The sequence below is a fragment of the Rhinatrema bivittatum genome, chromosome 17 (assembly GCF_901001135.1).
Source record: "Rhinatrema bivittatum chromosome 17, aRhiBiv1.1, whole genome shotgun sequence".
Classification (NCBI taxonomy): Eukaryota; Metazoa; Chordata; class Amphibia; order Gymnophiona; family Rhinatrematidae; genus Rhinatrema; species Rhinatrema bivittatum.
Window position 1 is genome coordinate 42,318,335 of NC_042631.1, and position 23,870 is coordinate 42,342,204.

At 46.1% G+C, this 23,870-nt stretch overlaps 1 protein-coding gene across 1 annotated transcript in view; it reads left to right on the forward strand.

The window, feature by feature from the left end:
- AP2A2 (adaptor related protein complex 2 subunit alpha 2) overlaps window positions 1-23,870 on the forward strand; it is a 373,009-nt gene that overhangs the window by 317,522 nt on the left and 31,617 nt on the right. The window contains 4 exon segments of the mRNA XM_029582982.1: window positions 8,014-8,177; window positions 9,211-9,288; window positions 10,549-10,631; window positions 19,826-19,915. Of these exon segments, the coding sequence (XP_029438842.1) occupies window positions 8,014-8,177; window positions 9,211-9,288; window positions 10,549-10,631; window positions 19,826-19,915 (415 nt within the window).

Below are 23,870 nucleotides of genomic sequence, written 5' to 3' on the forward strand. Positions count from 1 at the left end.
TTTAAAAGCTGCTCTATCTCCTTTTTGAAAGTTAGTACCAGCAGCTTGGTTCCACTCTGGTTAAGGTGGAGCCCGTCCTTTCGGAAAAGTCTCCCCTTTCCCCAAACGTTTCCCCAGTTCCTTACAAAGCTGAATCCCTCTTCCCTGCACCATCGTCTCATCCACGCATTGAAACTCTGGAGCTCTGCCTGCCTTTGGGGACCTGCACGTGGAACAGGAAGCATTTCAGATAATGCCACCCTGGAGGTTCTGGATTTCAGCTTCCTACCTAAAATCCTAAATTTGGCTTCCAGAACCTCTCTCCCACATTTTCCTATGTCGTTGGTGAGAGGGAAAGATCCTAGAACTTTTCTCATAATAACATAATAGTAATGAAGCAGATAGACCAAATGGTCCATTTGGTCTGTCCATCAAAGTTGCTCATGGTAGTAACTGCTGCTCTGTGCAGGTTGCCCCATGCCTTCTGTTAAGGGTAGTGAGTACTGCTTTGTGAAGATTACCCCATGCACCCATTTCTTCATTTCCATCTAGTCTCTAGGCATCTGCAGTGTTTATCCCATGCCCTTTTGAATTAATTTACTATGTTTGTCCATTTCCTCATCCTGAGAAGGCATTCCAAGAATAATCACCCTCTCTGTGAAGAAATATTTCCTAATATTGATTCTGAGTCATCCTCTCTGGAGTTTCATTTCGTGACCCTTAGTTCTACAGTTTCCTTTCCAATAGAAAAGTTTTGAAGTTCGTACATCATTAATAAGAACATAAGAACATAAGAAAATGCCATACTGGGTCAGACCAAGGGTCCATCGAGCCCAGCATCCTGTTTCCAACAGTGGCCAATCCAGGCCATAAGAACCTGGCAAGTACCCAAAAACTAAGTCTATTCCATGTAACCATTGCTAATGGCAGTGGCTATTCTCTAAGTGAACTTAATAGCAGGTAATGGACTTCTCCTCCAAGAACTTATCCAATCCTTTTTTAAACACAGCTATACTAACTGCACTAACCACATCCTCTGGCAACAAATTCCAGAGTTTAATTGTGCGTTGAGTAAAAAAGAACTTTCTCCGATTAGTTTTAAATGTGCCCCATGCTAACTTCATGGAGTGCCCCCTAGTCTTTCTACTATCCGAAAGAGTAAATAACCGATTCACATCTACCCGTTCTAGACCTCTCATGATTTTAAACACCTCTATCATATCCCCCCTCAGTCGTCTCTTCTCCAAGCTGAAAAGTCCTAACCTCTTTAGTCTTTCCTCATAGGGGAGTTGTTCCATTCCCCTTATCATTTTGGTAAACCTTCTCTGTACCTTCTCCATCGCAAAAACCTTTCTGTTTCATGTCTCTCCTGCACCTCCTCTCCTCCAGGGTATTCATATTTAGATCCTCCAGCTTCTCCTCATAAGTCCCATACAGACCCCATACCATTTTGGTTGCCTTTCTCTGGACTGCTTCCATCTTATCTCTACCCTTTTTTAGATATGGTCTCCAGAACTGAACACAATACTCCAGGCGAGGCTTCACTGAAGACCTGTAGAAGGGCATTATCACTTCCTTTTACTTATTGGTTACTTCTCTCTCTATGCAGCCCAGCATCCTTCTGGCTTTAGCTATTTCCTTGTTGCATTCTTACACTCCCTTCAGATCACCAGACACTATTATCCCAAGGTTCCTGTCCTGGTCTGTGCACAGTAGTCTTTTGCCCCCATTGCATATAGCTCTTTTGTATTGTTGCACCCTCAGATGCATGACTCTTGGCATTGAATCTCAGCTGCCAAACTTTCAACCACTCTTCAAGCTTTCTTAAATCTTTTTCCATCAATAAGCAGGACTAAGTTAGCCATGATCTGTGGGTGAAGCCATCCAGCAGCACTGAACGGAAATGTTTCGCCAACCTAGTAGAGGTTTGAGCTCTACTGAGCATTTATGGGAGTTCCCGCAGAGTCTGTTCAGCCACAGACAGCTTACCTTACTTTTTCACAAAATGTATTCTCCTTTGTCTTTTGCTCTTTTTTTGCTAATTACAGAGACCCACAACACTACTTTTCAATGCTACCTCTAGAATCTTCCGCATATGGCGGTTCAATCACTGTCTACATCAGCTGATCCGCATCCTTCCAGCAGGAGACATTTTCAATCTTATGAACACCCTTACTACCTGAGAAGATCCTATAGAACTTACCATCCATATTGCCTACCTCTCCTGCAGATGCACTATCATCAATCTCAGCCAGCTTCAACAAGAGGATGATCAAGGGAGCAGCAGTGAAGCCGGCTCAAAGTTTTTGATCCATCACAACTCATTACCACTATCAGGTGGTGGACAGAATCCAGCTATTTCCCAACAGTCTGGAACCAAATATCCAAGGATCGATGGGTCTTAAAATACTACAGAATGGCTACCATCTCAGCTTTATACACCATCATATAACGCCACACACTGCTGTGCCAACCTCACATGCCTTCCACTTCTACAGCCCAAGGTCCAACAACTCCTGCTGTAGAATTCAGTTAAGGAGGTATCTTCTTCCCTTCACAACCAAGGGTTTTATTCCTAGTACTTCCTAATTTGTAAGAAGACTGGAAGACTCCAGCCCATCATGGATCTTTTGAAACCTCAATCAATATCTCTGCCAAGAAAAGTTCAAAATGGCTTCTCTCAGCACAGTCCTACCATTCATTAAAAAAAATGATTGGATTTACTTCCTGGACCTCAAAGATGCTTATGCACACATTCCAATACACCCCTCGTTAAGAAGATAAGTTGCCATACTGGGTCAGACCCGAGGGTCCATCAAGCCCAGCAACCTGTTTCCAACAGTGGCTAATCCAGGTTATAAGTACCTTGCAAATTTCCAAACATTAAATAGATCCCATACTACTAATGTCAGTAATAAGCATTGCCAGAGGATGTGGTTAAGGCAGTTAATGTAGCTGGGTTTAAAAAAAGGTTTGGAGAAGTCCATAAACTTCTATTAATCAAATTGACTTAAGAATAACCCTGTTTCCTATGTTTCATAGTAGGCACACATCCCTATCAATCCAAAGTTCTTCAGTTTGGACTTTCAGCTGCCCCCTCTGAGTCTCACAAAATGCCTTGCAGTAGTAATGGCTCACTTACTCTGTCAAAGGATTTGAATATTCCCTTATTTGGATGACTGGCTCCATCAAGATTAACCCTCCAATCAACAATATCCCTTCTTCAATCCCTCCAATTCTTGATAAACTTTGAAAAATCAGATCTGAAGGCCACTGAACAAATTCAGTTAATTGGAGTCAGATGAGCATGCCTTCCTTCAGATAGTGACAATGTTCTGCAAAGCAGTTACTGCACTGCTGAAGTCAACCTCTACAACAGCTCGCTGAATTCTAGTACTTTGAGCCATTTAGCGGCTATTCATGTAGTCCTGCTAACACACTTGCACATGCAGCGACTACATTGGGGTTTGAGGACTCAGTGGAACCATGCCTTCAGCCATATCATACCAAGATAATCATCACACCGGATATAAGGGAGGAAATACATTGGTGGTTACAACCAACTGTTCTACAGGAAGATGCTCCCCTTCAGCCAATTTCCTATCAAGTCATTCTGGTCACAGATGCCTCCACTGTGGGCTTGGGTAGCCCACACAGGCCACTACAAGACCCAAGGGATATGGTTTGTTTGAGAATATCATTTCCAAATCAACATACTGGATCTCAGTGATTCACAATGCCCTGTGGGCATTCAACCACATCCTCTGAGGATAAAATATAATAATCCAAATGGACAATGTTCTTTGTTAATAAGCAAAGCAGAACTGGATCATGAATCCAATGGCAAGATGCCATGAAGAACAAGGTCACACTTCAAGCCACTTAGTCACCAAGTATTGCAAACACAATAGTGGACAAACTCAGCAGAATATTCCGACCACGCAAATGGTCCTTGAGTTAATCCATAGCCAGTCATTTCTTCAGACTGTAGAGCCTCCCAAGGATTGACCTCTTTGCAACAGAACACTGAAAAATAAATCAATTCTGCTCCATTTTGTTACCTGCAGGAGCACTCCTGATGGCGCCTGCGTTCCTCCCTGACGCTGGCTTCTCGCGCGGCACCGTGCAAATCTGGGCTTGACCACACCCCCTTTTGACGTCAGCCGCCGGTGGAAGTGCTGGGTAGCGCGGGAAAGCTTGACCTATTTAAAGGGAGCTTCTTCACTTACTCGTTGCTTCGGCCACGAGTAGCTTCGGGGAGTCTGTCTGCTGTTTTCCTGCTGCTTGCTGCCTGCTTGACCTGGACTGCCTTGGATTACTCTGCCTGCCTCTGGATAAGTTGCTTTGGTGCCTGCTGCGTGCTGTCTGCCCTGACCTGGACTGCCGGTGGACTCCTCTACCCGCTGCCTGTCCTCGAGATTCCTTCGCCAGTGTCTCTACTAGCCAAGGTAAGCGGTCACCAGTCTTGGTTCCACATATCACCGTAACACATTTGTCCCAGTTCATTATGTGAAGCTCCAGACGCTGCTTAATACCCTGGAACTCAGGCATCATGCTTTTCCTCCAAAACCACTCATAGTGAGGAACGTACAAATGAATGCGAGAACAAGCCACAATGATTCTAATCATGCTGGCATGGCCAGGACTACCGTGGTATGCTTATCTAGTTGAAGATCCATCAGACCTTCGATTTTTGTCTGGGAGATGACCCATTTCTCTTATCCCAAGAAGACTACTTTCTTCACCAAGCTCTGCCAACCCTCATGCTGGCAGCATGGATGTTGGGCGCGCAGTGCTAACTCGTTCTTCCAGATCTTATTCAAAATGATTTCTTTCAGAGTTTTACCTTTTGGAATATAGTACATCTTTGAAAGTAAAGGAATCTGTGTGGAATCATAAGACAAGATCTCAACTACATATTTTTTATATAATTCAAAGGATGACAATAACCTAGTTCTCGGAAAGTTTAACAACTGCAAATTACAAGATCGTAACTCATTTTCTAATAATTCTATTCTATTATGTAGGATGATATTATCTTTAATGGATGATGCCACTAATGCTGGAATATTAGTAACTGTGGGGTTCAAATTTCCAATCAAAGTTTCAATTTTATTAGGGGGAATTGATGTTTTGGAAAGTCCTGGGGTCTCTACCTTTTTAGAAGACTCTATGGACAATATCTTGTCTAGAGCAACTTTACTAATTTCTTTTTCCTTGAGACAAGAGAAAGACCTATTCTTCGCAAAATATTTTCAATTTAAAGAACAGAATTTTTGTGGCCAGAAGATTCAGGTCTTTCCTGATGTTTCGCGTGCTACACAAGCGCGTAGAAAGCAGTTCTTGTCTCATAAGCAATCAGTGTTAGATTTAGGAGCGAGTTTTTATTTGAAATTCCCCTGTAAGTGTCATATAGTGTATCGTAATAATAAGTTTGTGTTTAATGATCCGCTACATTTAGAGCGGTTTCTTAGGGATAAGACATCAGTAGAAATACCGGCTGTATAAATAATGGTTGAAATTAGAATATATCAGTTTATATGACCTTACTCCCACTCTCCCTAGATGTGGGCTAGATATCCTGAAAATGAGGGATAAATAATAATGTGTGTATATTTTTTTTGTTTTTGCTTTCTGGAATTCCTGAATATATTCATTTGTACAAAATGTTATATTTCAATAAAAATATAAATTAAAAAAAAAAAAATGATTTCTTTCAGCCAGAAAACAGTCAACAAGGCACTGTTATTCCTACAAGTGGAAACATTACTCAGCGGTGAATGCTGCACAATCTGAACCCATTCGACTGCAAATGGAGGCGACATCTGACATCTTTACCATCTGTCCCAGTCTGGATTTGCTGTCACATCTGTGCATGTGCATCTAAGCACTATTGCAGAATATCATACTTCAGAGAATAGAGAGAATATTTCCATGCATCGTCTGGTCTCAAAATTCATGAGGGCTGTTGCAACTGCACCCACCAGTTTGGAAACCGCTGGTTCCTTGGGATATCAACACAGTCCTTGTGTATCTAATGCAACCTCCATTCAAGCCCTTAAAGACACTATCTTTGAAATACTTAACATGGAAAGTTCTATTTCTAATAGTGGTAACTTCTACTCAGGGTTAACAGGTTGAAACCGCTGGTTCCATTGCACACCGTATATGCAGTTCTTCCATGATAAAGTGGTTCTCGGAACAAATCTCCAATTCTTGGCCAAAGTTGTTTGTGTATTCCACTTAATCAGTAGTTCTCCCAACTTTCTTTCCTAAACCTCATTACATACGTTAGACTACAAGAGAGCTCTTGCATACTACAAACATCCCATAGAAAAACATCACAACTGTTTGTTTTAACAGATCCCAACAGACTTGGTGCAGCTGTAGCTATGAGGCCGCTTTCAAATTTGATCATGAGTTGCATTCAACACTGCTAACACAGCAGCTGGACTCAATCTCTGTACTTCAGTCAGAGCTCACCAAGTACGAACAGCAGCTTCCTCCATTGTGCACCTACAAGAGGTTACAGTAGAAGACGTATGTGGGTCATCGGTGCACATGTTCACTTCCCACTACTGTCTAGATACCTTGGCTTCAGAACACAGTACAGTGGGACAGGCAGTCTTGCAGTATTTTAGACAGTCTGCTCTCCATAGTGAAGGCTGGGTTGATTATCAGTAAATGCTATGTTACAACCCTCAGCTTGGAACTCCCCACAGATTATGGCAAATTCAGCCCTGCTTATCAGTTTAAAAAAAAAAAAAACAAGTTTGCTTACCTGTAAACGGTGTTTTCAATAAACAGGGTGAATTAGCTATGAGATGCCTGCCATCCTTCCTGGAAAGTAGACAATCCTTATGCTAGCTTTGAAACAGACTGAGAAGACTCTTGAGGCAATGCCCATGCAGGAATTCCCGCATTTGCTCAGCAGAGCTCAAAGCTCTACCAGATTGGAGAGTGTGCTCTGTTCAGTGCCGCCAGATGTCACCTACAGATCAAGGCTAATTTATCTTGCTATCGAGGGAAAATACTATTTACAGTAAGCATGTCCCAAGCTGCAGATCTTAATATCCACAAAGACAAATTTCACCTTCTATCTCCTCCACATTGTCAGTCATGAAGGGATTGAACAGAACTGTTTCAAAACTGATTCTTGGGCTCTCCATTTAATGTGTTCTCTTTTCAGAGTAGGTTCCATATACCATTATATGCTGTTTCTTGTCAGTCATCCAGTTTGTAATTCACTCCACTACCTTGTGGCCCACTCTCAAGCTTCTCATTGTATTCATGAGCCTCCTAGGTGGGACGCTATCAAAAGCTTTGCTGAAAGCCAAGTAAATCACATCAGGCACTCTTCTTTGATCAGTTCTTTAGTAACCCAATCAAAAAAAAAATCAGATTTGTGTGACAGAGCCATCCCCAGGTGAATCCATGCATTCACATCATGCTATTGTACAGGGACTCCCAACACAACAGTAGTTTGTCCTATGGAGTCTTAAGGTGTGGAACCCAAATCCTCCTCAGGGCCCATGTGCTTGGTTCTAGGCTACCCCATTAAAATAAAAAAAAAAAGGCCTGTTGCTATCCCAGTTTTTGCCCATTAGCATTGTTCATTTTTTCCCCTTATTTTATTTGAGGCAGTCTGTAGCTAGAAATTCCTATGTACAAGGAATGCCATCTTGCTGCTTCTTGGAAAATGAGTTTTACTTGTGTGCTCAGAAGACAACAGGATGTTGGGTCCTCTCAAAATTCTCCTGCCTCCCCTTAGAGATGGTTCTTTTAAGTTTTGAGCTCTGCATAGACTGACAAGGCCCCACTTGAAATGCAGTGGCATGGATCAAAATGTACATACCCGGTTAAGTATGTCTAGAAGATTTAAAGTAAAATTTCCATGCTGAGCTCCATCTGATGTCACCTATATGCGAGTACTAACATCCTGTCATTTTTAACCATAGTACTGCTTATGCTTCATGTAAAAATGACATGACAATATATTACAATAACTTGATATATTCTTTTTTTTTTCTGCAGTCTACTCCTTCTCCATCTGCAGACTTGCTAGGTCTGGGTTCAACTCTTACTACCAACTCTGCCACACCACATGCCACTGGTGGCAGCTTGCTGGTAGATGTATTTTCAGAATCTACTTCTGCTGTCGCACCTCTTGCTACTGGATCAGAAGAAAACTTTGCAAGGTATTTTCTACCTTTCAGGTGACAGGTGTATTATGCACTTCATTGGAGCTATATTTTGCCTTGAGCCACCTGATTAATGCCAATATACAGTTAAAGGTATTTCTTTTACAAAATGGTTGATGGAAAATAAGATACAAGCTGGCATCTTTGCATGTACTTGATATTTCTTATATATTCTAAAACAAATTATAATTGAGCATCAGAAAAAGTGCTCTTCCCTGACTATCCTTGCAGCACACAGGGGTATTCTAAGATCAGAGTTGTGTTAATTGCAGGCAAAGCACAATCCAGAGTGTTTTAATGCTATTCAAATTAAAAAATTTTGTAGAAGTCTTGTTTAGGTGTTTGCATAAATAACGCATCAAAAGTGCATAAATGTCACGGCCCAGAAATGACATATATCAGCTGATACTTTATTCATCAGCTACCAAGCTCGAGTCATGGGTAACACAAATTATTCTCTTTGTTTGTATGATTGGTTGATGCACCTGACAAATACCATAATGCTGCATGGAGACTCAGCAAAGATGCATATTATGCTGGGTAAATTAGTTTCAGAATTGCTGTACCTAATTTTACTGGAAACAAAGTGGGGCAGATTCTCAGTTCTGGGAGCAACTCATGTAGTTATAAAGCAGAGGCACACTGCAATAGACTGATTAGTCTAATACCAGGAAAATATTGCAAAATATTATGAAAAAGAAGAGTTGATTTAGTACAGGGAGAGGAAATGATGAGCTCAGGAGTAATAGGTCCAGCTGGGGCAATCTTACTAGATTTTTTTTTTGTGCCTTCAGATAACTTTATATTATTTTGGAGAAAGATTTAAGATTTTCCTGCATACTATGCAGGAATTTAATGGTTTAGATTAGAGTTTGCATGTGAATAAACCTTTTGACTAACAGAATAGTGGATAAGGGAGGGTGGGAGAACCATTGCATTAGAGCTGTCTTTCTCTGTACTAACTGTCCATGTCGCTCCTTGTATCGCTTCTGCCTCCTTTCTTTTTTTTTTTTCCTGCTGCTTGAATTAGCCCTGAGGTGGCTTCCAGTGAGGTAGTTTCTGAGGAACCAGCTACAGCTGTGCATGATGCTGATGAACTTATTGACAAGTAAGCAAATCTAGAGTCTGGCAGGGCTGGGCAACCATGAAGGCTACTGTATTGCAAATGTATTGCCTGTGCTATCACAGCCCTCAAGCTTTTTTACAGGAGGATAGTCAATGTACCTTAAAAATTAAGGCCCCGATTTTGAAAAACCACTGACTGCTATCTAGCCATACAAGTCTAGACATATCCTGCTAAGTGGCCTCTGTTGGACCTGCCATTTAACTGGATAAGTCACTTATCTGGCTAAGTAGTGAGCTGGCTAATCAGTGGAGAGGAAATAGGTGGGTTGGGGCGGGGAAGTTTATCTGCTTATATTTGAACTTACTCCATTAAGTTAACTGGATAAGTCATACCTGCCATAGAGCAGGTCTAATTTAGCTATATATAATTTATCTGGTTAAGTAGCACTGATTATGGGAATATTCAACAGCATAATTGTGCTGCTGAATTTCCCATGTAAGTTAGCCAGTTAAATCTTATCCGGCTAACTTACATTATCTCTAAAATTGTCATTCATAGCATTAACATCTGTTTTCAAAGAATTTTGGAGAGTTATAGTTGTGTGTTCTCATTTTGTGGTGATACAGAAATAAACTGTCTTAATCTCTCAGCTTTGCCTTTTGGGACGATGTATGCCAAGCACATGCCAAAGGCATATTTCCATCCTAAATAAAGAAAGCATTTCACACAATACTAGGGAAGTCAAATATTGAGAAAACTAGTAAAATTGTCACAAGTAAATGTTTTGGGAACTAAAAAATGTAGCCAAAAGAGTCCTTTCTTTGTTAAAGCGAATGTGGTGGCAGATTGAAGGGTCATTAATATTCTAGTGGCAGTGTTTAAGAAAGGTGTTTGAGGAATGGATTTTAGACAGGATGCAGTGATTTTTCCATATGCATCTTTTGCAATACAGAACAAAAATATTGCTTGAAAGCTTTCTGTTGCCCAATTTGCCCTCGTCCTGAAAGAGTTTTCACATGTGTTGCACCTGTTTCTTTTGGGTGGTTCTGTGCTGTTTCAGTAACACACTTAAGAACTAAGTGCTAAGCTATAGTTGCATTCTTTTCAGGCAGTTTATCAGTCACTCTTTTGGTGGTTGGTCTATCATGTCAAGGACTATTTCCATACTTAATGTAAAATTTCAGTTTGCTGTTGTCTTTGATTTCTAAGCAGCATCTCTTTTTGGGATAATGGGGAGGAAGTGGAAGGTGTGTTGTGTCTTTAGCGTACAGTCCATAATATTCATAATCTTCTTTCCTCTAGGTTTGTATGTAAAAATAATGGCGTTCTGTTTGAGAACCAGCTTCTACAGATTGGACTGAAATCTGAATTCCGTCAAAACCTTGGTGAGAGCTTTTCTCTTTATTGAGAAATCTCAGAAGCTGAGTTTCCTTTTATGTCTTTTTTGGGGATCTACCACACTAACTAGCAATAACCAGCCCTGATTAGATAATCTGAAACTCTTTGCAGATTCCCGCATGTAAAATGACAGTGTTGTCTGATTTTAGAGTTGAAGCAGATAAAAGCTCAAATGCTACCACCATGCAGGAAAATTTCAAAAGTAGAATTTTAAACCTGATAAACAATCTATTTATTTTTTATATAAATCAAATTATAATATTTCAAAGATATTCCAAGTAGATGACTAAACAGAATAGAATTACTTGCGGAGTACCTGCCATTACTATAGCCAGTCCTGAATTTATGCATAGGCCTTCTAAGATTGTGCCCAGGGTATCAAAATTTCCCCTCGAATGGATGAAATCCGATGCTTCCCTTTGCACCCATCCCACAGACCTCTGATCACTGTAGTTCCCCACTGCTCACACAATGGACCTCCTAAATCTTCGTCTCCTCTCCATATGTCGTCATGCCTCTGTATCGCTCCATGGTGAGACCGCACCTTGAATACTGTGTACAATTCTGGTCACCGCATCTCAAAAATAATATAGTTATGATGGAGAAGGTACAGAGAAGGACAACCAAAATGATAAAGGGGATGGAACAGCTCCCCTATGAGGAAAGGCTGAAGAGGTTAGGGCTGTTCAGCTTGGAGAAGAGAAGGCCGAGGGGGGATATGATAGAGATCTTTAAGACCATGAGAAGTCTTGAATGAGTAGATGTGAATTGGTTATTTACACTTTCGAATAGGACTAGGGGGCATTCCATGAAGTTAGCAAGTAGCACATTTAAGACTAATCGGAGACAATTCTTTTTCACTCAACGCACAATAAAGCTCTGGAATTTGTTACCAGAGTATGTGGTTAGTGCAGTTGGTATAGCTGGGTTCAAAAAAAGGTTTGGATAAGTTCTTGGAGGAGAAGTCCATTAACTGCTATTAATCAAGTTTACTCAGGGAATAGCCACTGCTATTCATTGCATCTGTAGCATGGGATCTTCTTGGTATTTGGGTAATTGCCAGTTCTTGTGGCCTGGTTTGGCCTCTGTTGGAAACAGGATGCTGGGCTTGATGGACCATTGGTCTGACCCAGCATGGCATATTCCAACTTTATAGCTTAAGCGGCAGCATAAATAGAGGTTGAGCCAGCCCATGATTTAAAGCACCTGTGGCCCTGCCCTCTGGTTATCCATGCCAAAGGTAGTGCCTGTAATTGAATGCTGGCTCAGCCCCTGCACTCACTCAACCTGCTAGTAATACTGCTGCTGTAGTTATGAGGCAGTTCTGGAAGGGGTAGCAACAGGGAATTATGATTGGGTGGGGATGCAGAATTGTTCAGAGATCCGTGGGTGGTGGTAGGACTAATGTGGGTTGTTTCTGGGAAGGCAGCTGGTGAACTGACAAGTGCGTAAGAACAGCAGAAACTCTATCTTCTTGTGAGAGGGGTCCATAGTCCCTACAGTATTCACCCAATACTACTGGAAGTCCATTCTTCTTACAGTGCTTGGCCCCCCACACTGCCAGTACCACAGGTGTGAAATTCCTTCATGCTACAGCCACATGTAAGGGAATCATGCTCTTTATGGCACTCGCCCAAATACTACAGTTTATACAGTGGCTTGCAAAAGTATTGGACCCCCCCTTAAAAAGTCAGATTTTGCGTGGATGTCAAAGGACATTTGCACAGTTTGTTCCAGGCAGTATGTTTTTTGCAAGCCAGTACGTTCTTAAAGTAAATGTTCAAAGTCACAATTCATTTTCTCTGTATTTTTTGTAAAATAAAATTAAAAACTGAAAAATGCTGCTTTCATAAAAATTCAACTCTTTCAGACGAGTACTTGGTAGAACCACTTTTTGTTGCAATAACAGCTTTATCTATTGGGGTAAATTTATACCAGCTTTGCACACTGTTTGGGAGTGATTTTTGACCATTCTTTTTGGCAGATTTTTGCTCCAGGTTGTTCAGTTTTAGATGACACTTATGAACTGCGGTTTTCAAATAGTACCACAGATTCTCAGTTGGGACTGAAATCTGAACATTGACTTGGCCATTATAGAACGTTCACCTTTTTGTTCAACCACTCCCGTGGTGTTTTGGCCTTATGCTTGGGTGAGCTTTCTCCCAAGTGTTAGTTTTTTTTAGCAGACTGAAGCAGGTTGTCTTGTGGTATCTCCTTGTATGTTGCACCATCCATCTGTCCTTCAATTTTAAGAATATGCTCAGTCCCTGCTGATTTGACATAGGGAGATAAAACTTCCATAATTTCCATGGGGGAAAGGCTTTCACCTTGCATTCCAGGTTTCATTGTTCAATTTTATAACCACTGGCTATACTGTCTCTTGTACAGTTCTGTAGTCGGTGATCTGATTTCAGCAATTAGAAATATGCTCCCATAATAAATTAGCTACTGATTAATTGCTCTGATTGTTACAAAGTCCCTGGGTACTTTTTACCATGGACTTCACCAATTTCCAAAGTGAAGTCATAGCATTTATTGGCTTTGAAATTAACCTGAGAATTTTTTTTTAGGCACCTGAATTCCTTATTTCATGGTCAGTTAGTTAGAATGTTTCCTGATATTTCAAAGATAACCCAAGAGAGAAGAGGGTTTCTTATGAGTCAGGAAACTGTTTCCATCAGTACCGCTTTCCTTTTGCAATATCCCTGTAAATACTTTGTCAAATTGAATAATGACTGCTATGTTTTCTTTGTTCTTGAACAGCTAAGTGCCTTTGGATGCCAGGGAACAGCTGTCTGCCTCACACACTCCCAGTTAGTCAGGTCTAGATGTAAAATACCAGTTGTTAAATCAGATTAAGCCTTTTCTTGATAAAGTTGTACTTTTCTGGCGTGTAGCCAGATGGACTCAGAACGAATGGGTATAGTATGCTCGTGCTAGCAGTTGGAGACGGATCTGACGTCAGCACGGGTATATATACCCCCCACAGGAAGCGTAGCAACTCAGTAATTTCCGTCTCCAAAGCAGTTTGGAGAGCGTGCACGCTCGCTGAGCGTGTTTCCAATCTACTTTCTATTTTCTACTTTTTTCTTATTAAACTTCTACAGCAACATCGAGCCCCGCACTCCTGCGGTGATACCCTTGGGGTCCCTCCCCCAGTTGAGTTTCCCGGGGTGATTTCCGTGATCCCCCGGAGGTTTAAGACCTCGGTCCGGTGGCCGACTCGCAGCAGGGACGTAGCCCCCGGGCGAGGCTTGGGCGTGGCGAGAGAGGCGCCTCTGTCCCGGTGTGGACGAGGCAGCGGGTGCATTTCCTCGAACGCGGCGGTGAAGGTACTTGCCCTCTCCCCCCGCAGCCGGAGACCGCCTGGGTTCCAGCCGGGAAGCGCCGAGGATCAGATAAGGCGTACATCTCTTACTCTTTGGTCTCCGAGGAACGAGGATCGGCGGCGTGGCCTGTAGGCGGCACGCCGTGGTGGGCGCCATTTTGCTGGCCTTGTTCAGGTATTGTGCGCCCATGATAGACGCCTGTCTATGACTAAGCGTGAGCGTATCTTACATATTGCTGAGAGCATATTGGATATCATTGAGCGTATATTGCTAACCACATATTGCTGAGAGCGTATTGGATATCATTGAGCGCATATTGCTGCCGCATATTATTCAGCGCATATTGTATTGGGCGTATATTCCCCGATGGAACAGAACGCCTCAACGTCTTCAGCGGCGGCACCTCCTGATTCTGGCATTAAAGCCCTCGGCCTCTGCTCAGCATGCCAGCTTAGAGCCACGCACAGTGAAGAGCCAGACTCCCTTTGTGCCCAATGTGAGGAGGCCATGGGAGCCTCGGGCCAGGACCAGTCTCAGCCTCGGTTTGCTGACAGTTCCCCAGGGGCTACCCCGGATTTAGCGGGCAGTCTCGGCCAACCTGGGATCCCGGGGGACCTGGTACCCCGGCGATTAGAGACCGCTTCCATTTCTTGGGTGGATCTCTTTAAGGGAATTCATGCTTTTGTCCAGATGCAAACAGCTTCCCGTCCAGGTCAGGCTGTTCCTGCTGCTGCTGCTGCTGCGGTTGCGGCTCCAGCGGATCCTGTCCCTGGACCTTCACGCCCTTATTGTGGGCAGGACTTCCCGCCTCCAGACAGTCCGGTTCAGACAGACCCTGATGTTTCACCGGACGAGTCTGAACTCCCGGATGAGGGGGAACTTCCCTCCGGGATTGCGCCATACAGAACCATGAGGCGGTTCTTCCCTAAAGAGGATCTCTCCGACCTGGTATCTCAGTGCCTGGCGGAGTTGGATATTACAGGTCCCAGCGCTACGGTACCCTCTACGCAGAACCCTCTGCTGGAAGGTCTTCGTCCTACAGCCCGCCATTTTCCATTCTTGCAAGCAGCACAACAACTGATAGATTTGGAATGGGCTGCACCAGCGGCCTCATTCAAAGGGGGTCGGGCCCTGACAGGCATGTACCCCCTGGCACCGGCTATTCAGCAACTGCTGGCGTGCCCTCAGGTGGACACCTTGATTAGCGCTGTGGTCAAACGCACTACCATTCCAGTTGAGGGGGGGCAGCCCTCAAGGAGCCTCATGACCGGCGACTGGACGCCATTCTGAAACAGACCTTTGAGGTGGCAGCTCTATCTTTGCGGATCGCAACTTGCTGCACAGTGGTGACGCGTTCCTGTTTGTCACAGATCAGGAACAATGCTCCAGCAGCAGATATGGAGTCAGCTCTCTCGTTCCTCATGGATGCTGCATCTGACCTAGTCCGTACAACAGCCAAGGGGATCTCATCCTCCATAGCTGCCAGGAGGCAACTCTGGATCTGGAATTGGTCAGCCGATGCTCCTTCGAAGACACGCCTCCCCAGAATGCCCTTTAAGGGCTCTTTTCTGTTTGGCAGCGACCTTGATAGACTGGCCAGCACATGGGGTGCCTCTCCAGTACCTCGACTACCGGAAAATCAGTTCAGAAGTAACCAGTGCGCCTTTCCAAGGCCCTCTAGGGGTAGAAGCTCCCAGCGCTTCATTCCCTATAGGGGTCGCTACCAGGCACCTCATCCTCAGGCCAGGAATCAGTCCTTTCGGACCAAGCAGCGCAAGAGGGGAGCCGGCCCGGGTTCAGGTCCCGGCCGTGCCTCACAATGAGAATCCGCCAATCCGTTTGGGGGACGGCGCCATAGGGGGCAGGTTAACCCTCTTCTACCCCAGATGGGTCGAGATTACGTCGGACCAGTGGGTCCTCGCCATCATCCGGGAGGGGTATTATCTGGACTTTCATCTCCCTCCGGGTAGGTTTGTGGAATCTTCATGTCCCATACACAAGAAGGCAGCATTGGAAGCTACCTTGGCGAGGCTCCTGTCCTTGAAAGCCATCATCCCTGTACCTGCCTGGGAAGTGAATTCTGGACACTATTCCATTTATTTCATGGTACCCAAGAAAGAGGGCACTTTCCGGCCCGTGTTGGACCTCAAGTCAATCAATCGTTACTTAAGGGTCCCGAGGTTTCGCATGGAAACTCTGCGCTCAGTCAAAAACGCAGTACAGCCAGGAGAATTCCTCACGGCCTTAGACTTGTCAGAAGCCTACCTGCATATCCCGATCCATCCGGATCATCAGCGCTACCTACGCTTCAAGGTTCTGGGACGCCACTTCCAATTCCGGGCTCTGCCCTTCGGGTTAGCCACGTCGCCGCGGACCTTCACCAAGGTGGTTGTAGTGGTAGCAGCGGTGCTCAGGCGGGAAGGAATCCTCGTCCATCCCTATCTGGACGATTGGCTGATCAGGGCGAAATCACGGGAGGAGAGCCATCGGGCAACCAACAGAGTGATCGCCCTTTTGGAAAGCCTGGGATGGGTAGTCAACCTCAACAAGAGTTGCATACAGCCTTCCCAATCACTGGAATACCTGGGAGTACAATTCGACACCCAGGCAGACACAGTCAGTCTCACGACCAAGAGAAGGTTAAAACTTCAGATGCGTCTCCAGTCCTTGATGAGAGCCAGCCGGCCCATAGCTTGGGATTATCTGCAGGTTCTCGGCCTCATGGCCTCCACCCTGGAAGTGGTCCCCTGGGCAAGGGCCCATATGAGACCTCTACAACACTCCCTGCTCTCTCGCTGGAGCCCCCGCTTCCGGAATTATGCCACGCACCTACCTCTGCCGGCCAGAGTGAGGACCCAGTTATGGTGGTGGTTGCAGTCCAACCACACGAGCAGGGGGTCGAAGATGTCCTCCCCCACGTGGACTCTGCTCACCACAGATGCCAGCCTGAGCGGCTGGGGAGCACACTGCGAAGAACTCACCACACAAGGGCGGTGGAACAGAGAAGAGTCAGGGTGGAACATCAACCATCTAGAGGCACGAGTAGTCCGGTTAGCCTGCCTACAGTTTGCTCACAGACTGTAGAATCGAGCAGTCAGAGTGATGTCCGACAACGCCACCACGGTGGCCTACATCAACCGTCAGGGCGGAACCAGAAGCAGACAGGTATCTCTAGAGAGAGCCCCGCTGATGACTTGGGCAGAAGCGAATCTTCAGGACATCTCCGCCGTCCACATTGCTGGGAAGGACAACACCACGGCAGACTTCCTCAGCAGAGAGAGCCTAAATCTGGGGGAATGGCAGCTGTCACCCACAGCCTTCCAGATGATTGTGGATCACTGGGGGATTCCGGACATGGACTTATTAGCGGACAGGGCCAATGCGCAAGTACGCAGATACTTCAGCCGCAAGCGAGATCTGTTCTCACAAGGGATTGACGCCCTGGTTCAGCCGTGGCCTCCAGGGATTCTGCTATATGCCTTTCCTCCGTGGCCTCTGCTGGGCGCCATCATCCACAAGATTCAGAAGCACCGGGGCCTAGTTCTTCTAGTGGCACCAGACTGGCCCAGGAGACCTTGGTACGCGGACATGAGAAGACTACTGGCAGGGGAGCCCCTTCCCCTGCCTCCTCTCAGGGACCTGCTTCGTCAAGGTCCCATCCTCCACGAGGATCCGGTTCAATTCTCTCTTACGGTCTTTCCATTGAGCGGGCTAGCCTGAAGAAAAGAGGTTACTCGGAGCCCGTGATAGATACACTCCTCCGAGCCCGTAAGTTTTCCACATCCCTCACCTACGTAAGGATCTGGAGAATATTTGAAGACTGGTGCGGTACTCACGACACCAATCCACATGCGACCACAATTCCTATTGTTTTGGATTTTCTACAGGATGGGCTTCAGAAGGGTCTCTCCCTAAGCTCCATCAAGGTTCAGGTGGCTGTGCTGTCTTGCTACAGTCCCAGGAGGGATGGCAAGACCATTGCCACGCATCCAGATGTTTCCCGCTTCCTGAAAGGAGTCAAACACATTCGTCTGCCACTGAAGTGGCCTGTGCCCCTGTGGAACCTTAACCTAGTTTTGGATTTCCTCGCGGGATCCACCTTCAGACCCCTTCGGGGCCTGTCTCTCCGTTCTCTCACTTTGAAGATGGTGTTTCTGCTGGCAGTGTGTTCCGCACGCCGCATCTCAGAGCTACAAGCACTGTCCTGCCGTGATCCCTTTCTCAGAATCACTCCAGAGGCTATCCATCTTCGCACGGTTCCCTCCTTTCTTCCTAAAGTGGCTCAAAATTTCACCTTAACCAAACCATATCCTTGCCTACCATGGCAGGTTTGAAGAAATCGGAAGAAGGGCGTTTACTACGCCATCTCGATATCAGCAGATTGCTGCCCAGATATCTGGAACTGACACAAGAAGTACGAAAGACGGACCATCTGTTCGTCCTGCACAGCGGAAAGAAACAAGGCGAAGCGGCCTCTCGGCCCACCATCGCCCGCTGGATTAAAGAAATCATCAGGGCAGCTTACATAGAGGCCGGGAAGTCACCGCCTCTACAAGTCAAGGCTCATTCTACCAGAGCCCAAGCAGCATCTTGGGCAGAGTCCAGGATGCTGTCGCCTGCAGAAATATGTAAAGCGGCGACATGGTCCTCCCTCCATACCTTTTCCAGGTTCTACCGTCTGGATGTCCAGGCCAGGGAGGACACAGCATTTGCGAGGGCAGTCCTACACGATCCTCAGGCAGCCTCCCACCCAGGCTGGGAGTAAAGCTTTTGTACATCCTATTCATTCTGAGTCCATCTGGCTACACACCAGGAAATGTTGAGATTACTTACCTGATAATCTCCTTTTCCTTAGTGTAGACAGATGGACTCAGCATCCCGCCCGGCTGCCAGTGTACATGGGTTTCACCGATTCAAGGTAAGCCATGTCATTTGTTTACCATAAGAGCGTCCCCTTTGCCAGGTGTCGACACCTTCCGGTTGGGAATGCTGGTGGTCTCCAGCTACTATCAATCGGTCAGGGGAATCCTGTTTCACTATTTCACTGAGCGTCAGTACACACATCCATAACAGCTTTTGCAAGGAAGATTACTGAGTTGCTACGCTTCCTGTGGGGGTATATATACCCGTGCTGACGTCAGATCTGTCTCCAACGGCTAGCACGAGCATACTATACCCATTCGTTCTGAGTCCATCTGTCTACACTAAGGAAAAGGAGATTATCAGGTAAGTAATCTCAACATTCTTTCCTTACATCTCCTTGGATTCATGCCACGCCACTTTTTATTTATGAAATGTATTTAGGTTGCCATTTAATAATTTGTATTCCTATGGATTGTAATTTTCAGTATTTCATTGGTTATGGTGGCACCTAATGTATTTTTCTGAACAAGATTTTCTCTGCTTTGTTTGATTGAAACTTATAGGTTTTTTTTTGAAGCTGGGAAAACTGCCCTCACAAGTTTACACCTGCTAATTTGTATAGTAGTTTTTCTGAGAAAAATGATATGCGAGTATATGAAGTGCAAGCCTCTCTCCAAACCCCCTCCCTCTGGGAATGCCTCTTCACACTGCGGGTAAAGTTACACATGTAATGGTGCTGTATGTGTAAACTTACCCTGCACACAGGGAGAGCAAAAACGTTGAAAACTGCCCTCCTTATTGTTAGTGATATGTGATGACATAACTTGATTTCTATTTGAATGCAGTACCAGAAAAGTAAGCTAAAATTCTTGTAAGTGCATTAATTTTTCTGCTCAGTGGGAAACCTGTTGATATTAACTACCAGGTCTTAACTCTTTAAACCTAAATTCCTTTATATGCATTCTTAAATGTTTCTTTTTCTTAATTAGGTCGGATGTATATATTTTATGGTAACAAGACCTCCACCCAGTTCCTAAACTTTACTCCTGTGATAATATGTTCAGATGACCTTCAGTCTAATATCCTTGCTGAGATCGCCACATGGAGGGGCTACTGTTGCAATGGGTGATTGTTGTTGCAAGTGTGATGCTGATGTTTGGTTGCTTTATACCATATATCCAATGAATTATTCTGCTATGACAGTAAAACTTAGTAATATTAAAAAGCCTACAGAATTAGGCCTGAATAAACAACCAAGACGGTGTGTTTTTTTCTAAAATTCATATCATGCATGGCATCAGGTGGCAAAATATTCTATGCAATTGAAAAACCTTAAATGTGTCCTGAAGTGTGAATTCAGGTTAAAAGGGCACCAATAACAAATTTTGACCAGACAAACATTAATGATATGAAATAACAAAAGACAACCTTTCTGTCAGACAGCAAGGGCCCTCATCATGTATAGCCTAAAAATCAATACACAAATTTTAAACTGGGAGACTGGTAGCTATTGAAGATCTCTCAATCTAGGAGGGATTCTGTAATTAAAATGTAGCCCTGGTATAAGTCTGGCTGCTTCATTTTTGGATTACTTGTGAAACTCTTAAAATCTTAAGCATCTGTTAAGCGCCATGCTTTATGACACTTTATTCATGGATACAAGAACATTTAGATTTTGTAGAAAGTATAATTTTTTTTATTGAGCAATATAAGTATTCTTGGGAGATACTGGATGCCCTTTCTCCTACAAGCTGACCACCAGCATCTCGTTGTATACATGAACTGATCCTTCTTTTATAGGTAAAGCAAAATTGCTTACCTTGTAATAGGTTTTCTCCCAGGACAGCAGGATGTAGTCCTCGCATATGGGTGACGTCACTGACGGAGCCCTATCACGGAAAACTTTCTGTCGAAGTTTCTAGAAACTTTTGACTGGCACACTGAGGCCACTGAGCATGCCCATCATGCTATAATTCCCTGAGCCACAGGGGGTCTCCCTTCAGTCTCATTTGTAGCAACAAGCTTTAGCCAAAAATAAAATAATAAAATGTATTGGACCCAACTCCGTGGGGTGGCGGGTGGGTTTCGTGAGGACTACATCCTGCTGTCCTGGGATAACACTTACTACAAGGTAAGCAATTTTGCTTTATCCCAGGACAAGCAGGATGCTAGTCCTCACATATGGGTGATTAGCAAGCTACAGGCTGAATCATCCTCATAGTAGAGCAACAGTGTTCAACTAGTGTGACAGGCACAACAACTGGTATACTGTTGGGAAGAATGAATGCAGCCTGAAAGTATAGCAGGTTGGATGTGGAAGGAGTTGGGATTAGGATGAACAAAAGGATAGATGCCAATAGTCTTTTGCAATTCCTTTATTGAAGTGGAGACACCCTTGTGTCTCCACTTCAATAAAGGAATTGCAAAAGACTATTGGCATCTATCCTTTTGTTCATCCTGACGGCTTTTATAGATCGCCTTCCTTTGTGCTTTTTAGGAGTTTGGATTATACTGGAAACAAGTTCTTTAAGACTGATTTGTCCGTAGGCTGAATCTAGTCTTCCTTCCTTGTCCAGGTAGTAGTGAGCTACAAAGGTGTGAAGAGAACTCCATGTTCCCTGTACGTACCAGGATCAGTCCAGACGGTGGGTTATGTCCCCCGTCCAGCAGATGGAGTCAGAACAGAGCTCGAGAGTGGCACCTCATATGCTAGCGCACCCTCTGCTGGAGCTCAGTATCTTTCTGACTCCAGCAGATGCGAGTTGGGGAAATCAGGATTTCCCAGGGGGACAGGTTTTCTTCTTTTCTTTGGCTCTCTTTTGAGTTCTTCCTGTCATCTTTGTTCCTCTTTGCAAGGTTGGATCAAGTTATTCTAAAAAAAAAAAAAAAAAAAAAAAAAAAGTAAATAAATTGCTGTTCACGTTGATTTTTGAGGAGGCGTTTCTTCGAGCTCTATTCTGCCTCCTCCTGCTATTCTGTACTTGCGCGTTGGGGTAAGTGGGTTTTTCCCTTTGTGTTTTGCTTGCTTTACAGCTGAGTTGGCCGGTGGCTCCGGCTCCTACGCGCGAGTGCTGACAGTCCCGCGGCCCGGCACGTTTTTTCCTCGGGCCTGGGCGCACCGGCGGGGGGTTTTCCCGCCGGTGCCTACGGACTTGTTGGGCGGGTTGTGAAGGCCACTCCGGCCCCCCCGCGGTGCGATTTCCTTTCGGCCCCCCCCGAGGCGGACTTTCGTCGCGGCATTCGATGCCGCGCTTCTCGAGGTGCGAGACCTGCGGAGAGCAGGGGTCTCGTTTCTCGAGGGAGGGGGTTTGCCCGCGCTGCCTTCCCGAGGAGGAAGGCGCCGCGCACGGCACGGGTGCGCTCCCGACCCCCCTCTCCCCGTTGCCCGGGAAGCGTGGGCCGGCCATTTCCTCGCCAAGGGCGGGAATGGCGGCCATTTTGGAGAGGGAGCTTGGCGCGGAAAACGGCCGGGAGGAGGATGCCGCGGCTCGGGGCGGCCCTCGCCTGCAGTGCAGCCCCGAGGAGGGCTTGCCGAATCGTCTGCCCCAGGAGCCCTCTACTTCTGGCGCGCCTCCCGGCATGCCATTTTTCTCCCCGGATTTTATTTTAAAACTGCATAGGGCTTATTTACAAGGCCTAGCAGATCCGGGGGGCGCTATGGCTGGACCGCCCTCTCCCAAGATCCCTAAGCTAGCTTTGCCGCCCACCGGGCCTCCGGGCCCGGCTGGGGCAGTCCCAGGAACCCCTGCTCTGCCATCCCCGCCGCGCGCTGTGGGAGCGGCTTCCACCCCGGGATTCGATCCCTCTGACCCTCCGGAGGCGCACGCGGATGGACAGACGGAAGGAGACGATCCGCGCGCCCTACGAATATTCCACAAGGAGGAGCTGCAGGATCTGCTGCAACAGACGCTGCAGGAGCTGGATTTGGATCCACCGCCGGATCCGCCGGCGCCAGTGGCTCCAGCGGTGGCGACGTGCTCTAAGAAAGGGGATCCAGTCCTGGCCGCGCTCAGGCCTCGGGCGAAGGCGTTTCCGGTTCATGAGTCTTTTCTGCAACTGCTTACTGGAGAATGGGACGCCCCGGAGGCGTCCCTGAGAGTCTCCCGAGCCATGGAAAAATTGTATCCGTTGCCGGAGGATTTCTTAGATCTCGTCCGGGTCCCTAAGGTGGATTCGGCGGTCTCTGCGGTGACGAAGAGGACGACGATCCCGGTCACGGGCGGTACGGCCCTACGGGACACGCAGGACCGCAAGCTGGAAACGTTCCTCAAAAGAGTGTTTGAAGTCTCGGCCTTAGGCATGCGTGCCGTCATGTGTACCTCGTTGACTCAGAGGGCGAGTCTCCTCTGGGTTCAGCAGCTCCTGACGTCCCAGCAGCTGCCTCCGGAGGAGGCCGCTCAGGCGGACAGCCTGGAATCTGCCATTGCATACGGGGCGGATGCTCTGTATGACCTCTTCCGTGTCCTGGCCCGGTCCATGGTCTCGGTGGTGGCAGCTCGTAGGCTCCTCTGGCTTCGGAATTGGTCGGCGGACGCTTCTTCGAAATCGAGCTTAGGATCCCTCCCGTTCCGGGGGAAGTTCCTCTTCGGCAATGAGCTGGATGAAATCATCAAATCATTGGGAGAAAACTCGGTGCATCGACTACCCGAAGACAGACAGCGGACTTACAGGCCGTTTGCTTCTTCCAGAACCAGAGCGAGGGCGCAGCGGCGTTTCAGGTCGTACCGACAGCCGGGACCTCGAGCCGCCCCCAACAGATCACAGCCGTGGTCGCGTTCCTTTCGCGGGCGGAGGCCCGCGAGAGACGGCTCGGGGCAGGGGAATCCCCCCGCCAAATCCACCCAATGATGCCAGGGTGGCCCACTCCTCCAGCCCGACCATCGGGGGCCGACTCACGGAATTCTTCGAGGAGTGGGCGAAGATCACCTCAGACCAGTGGGTCCTGGACGCCATCCGGCACGGTTACGCCTTGGAGTTTGTCCGCCCGCCACGGGACAAGTTCCTTTTCTCCCCGTGCGGCTCCGAGGCCAAACG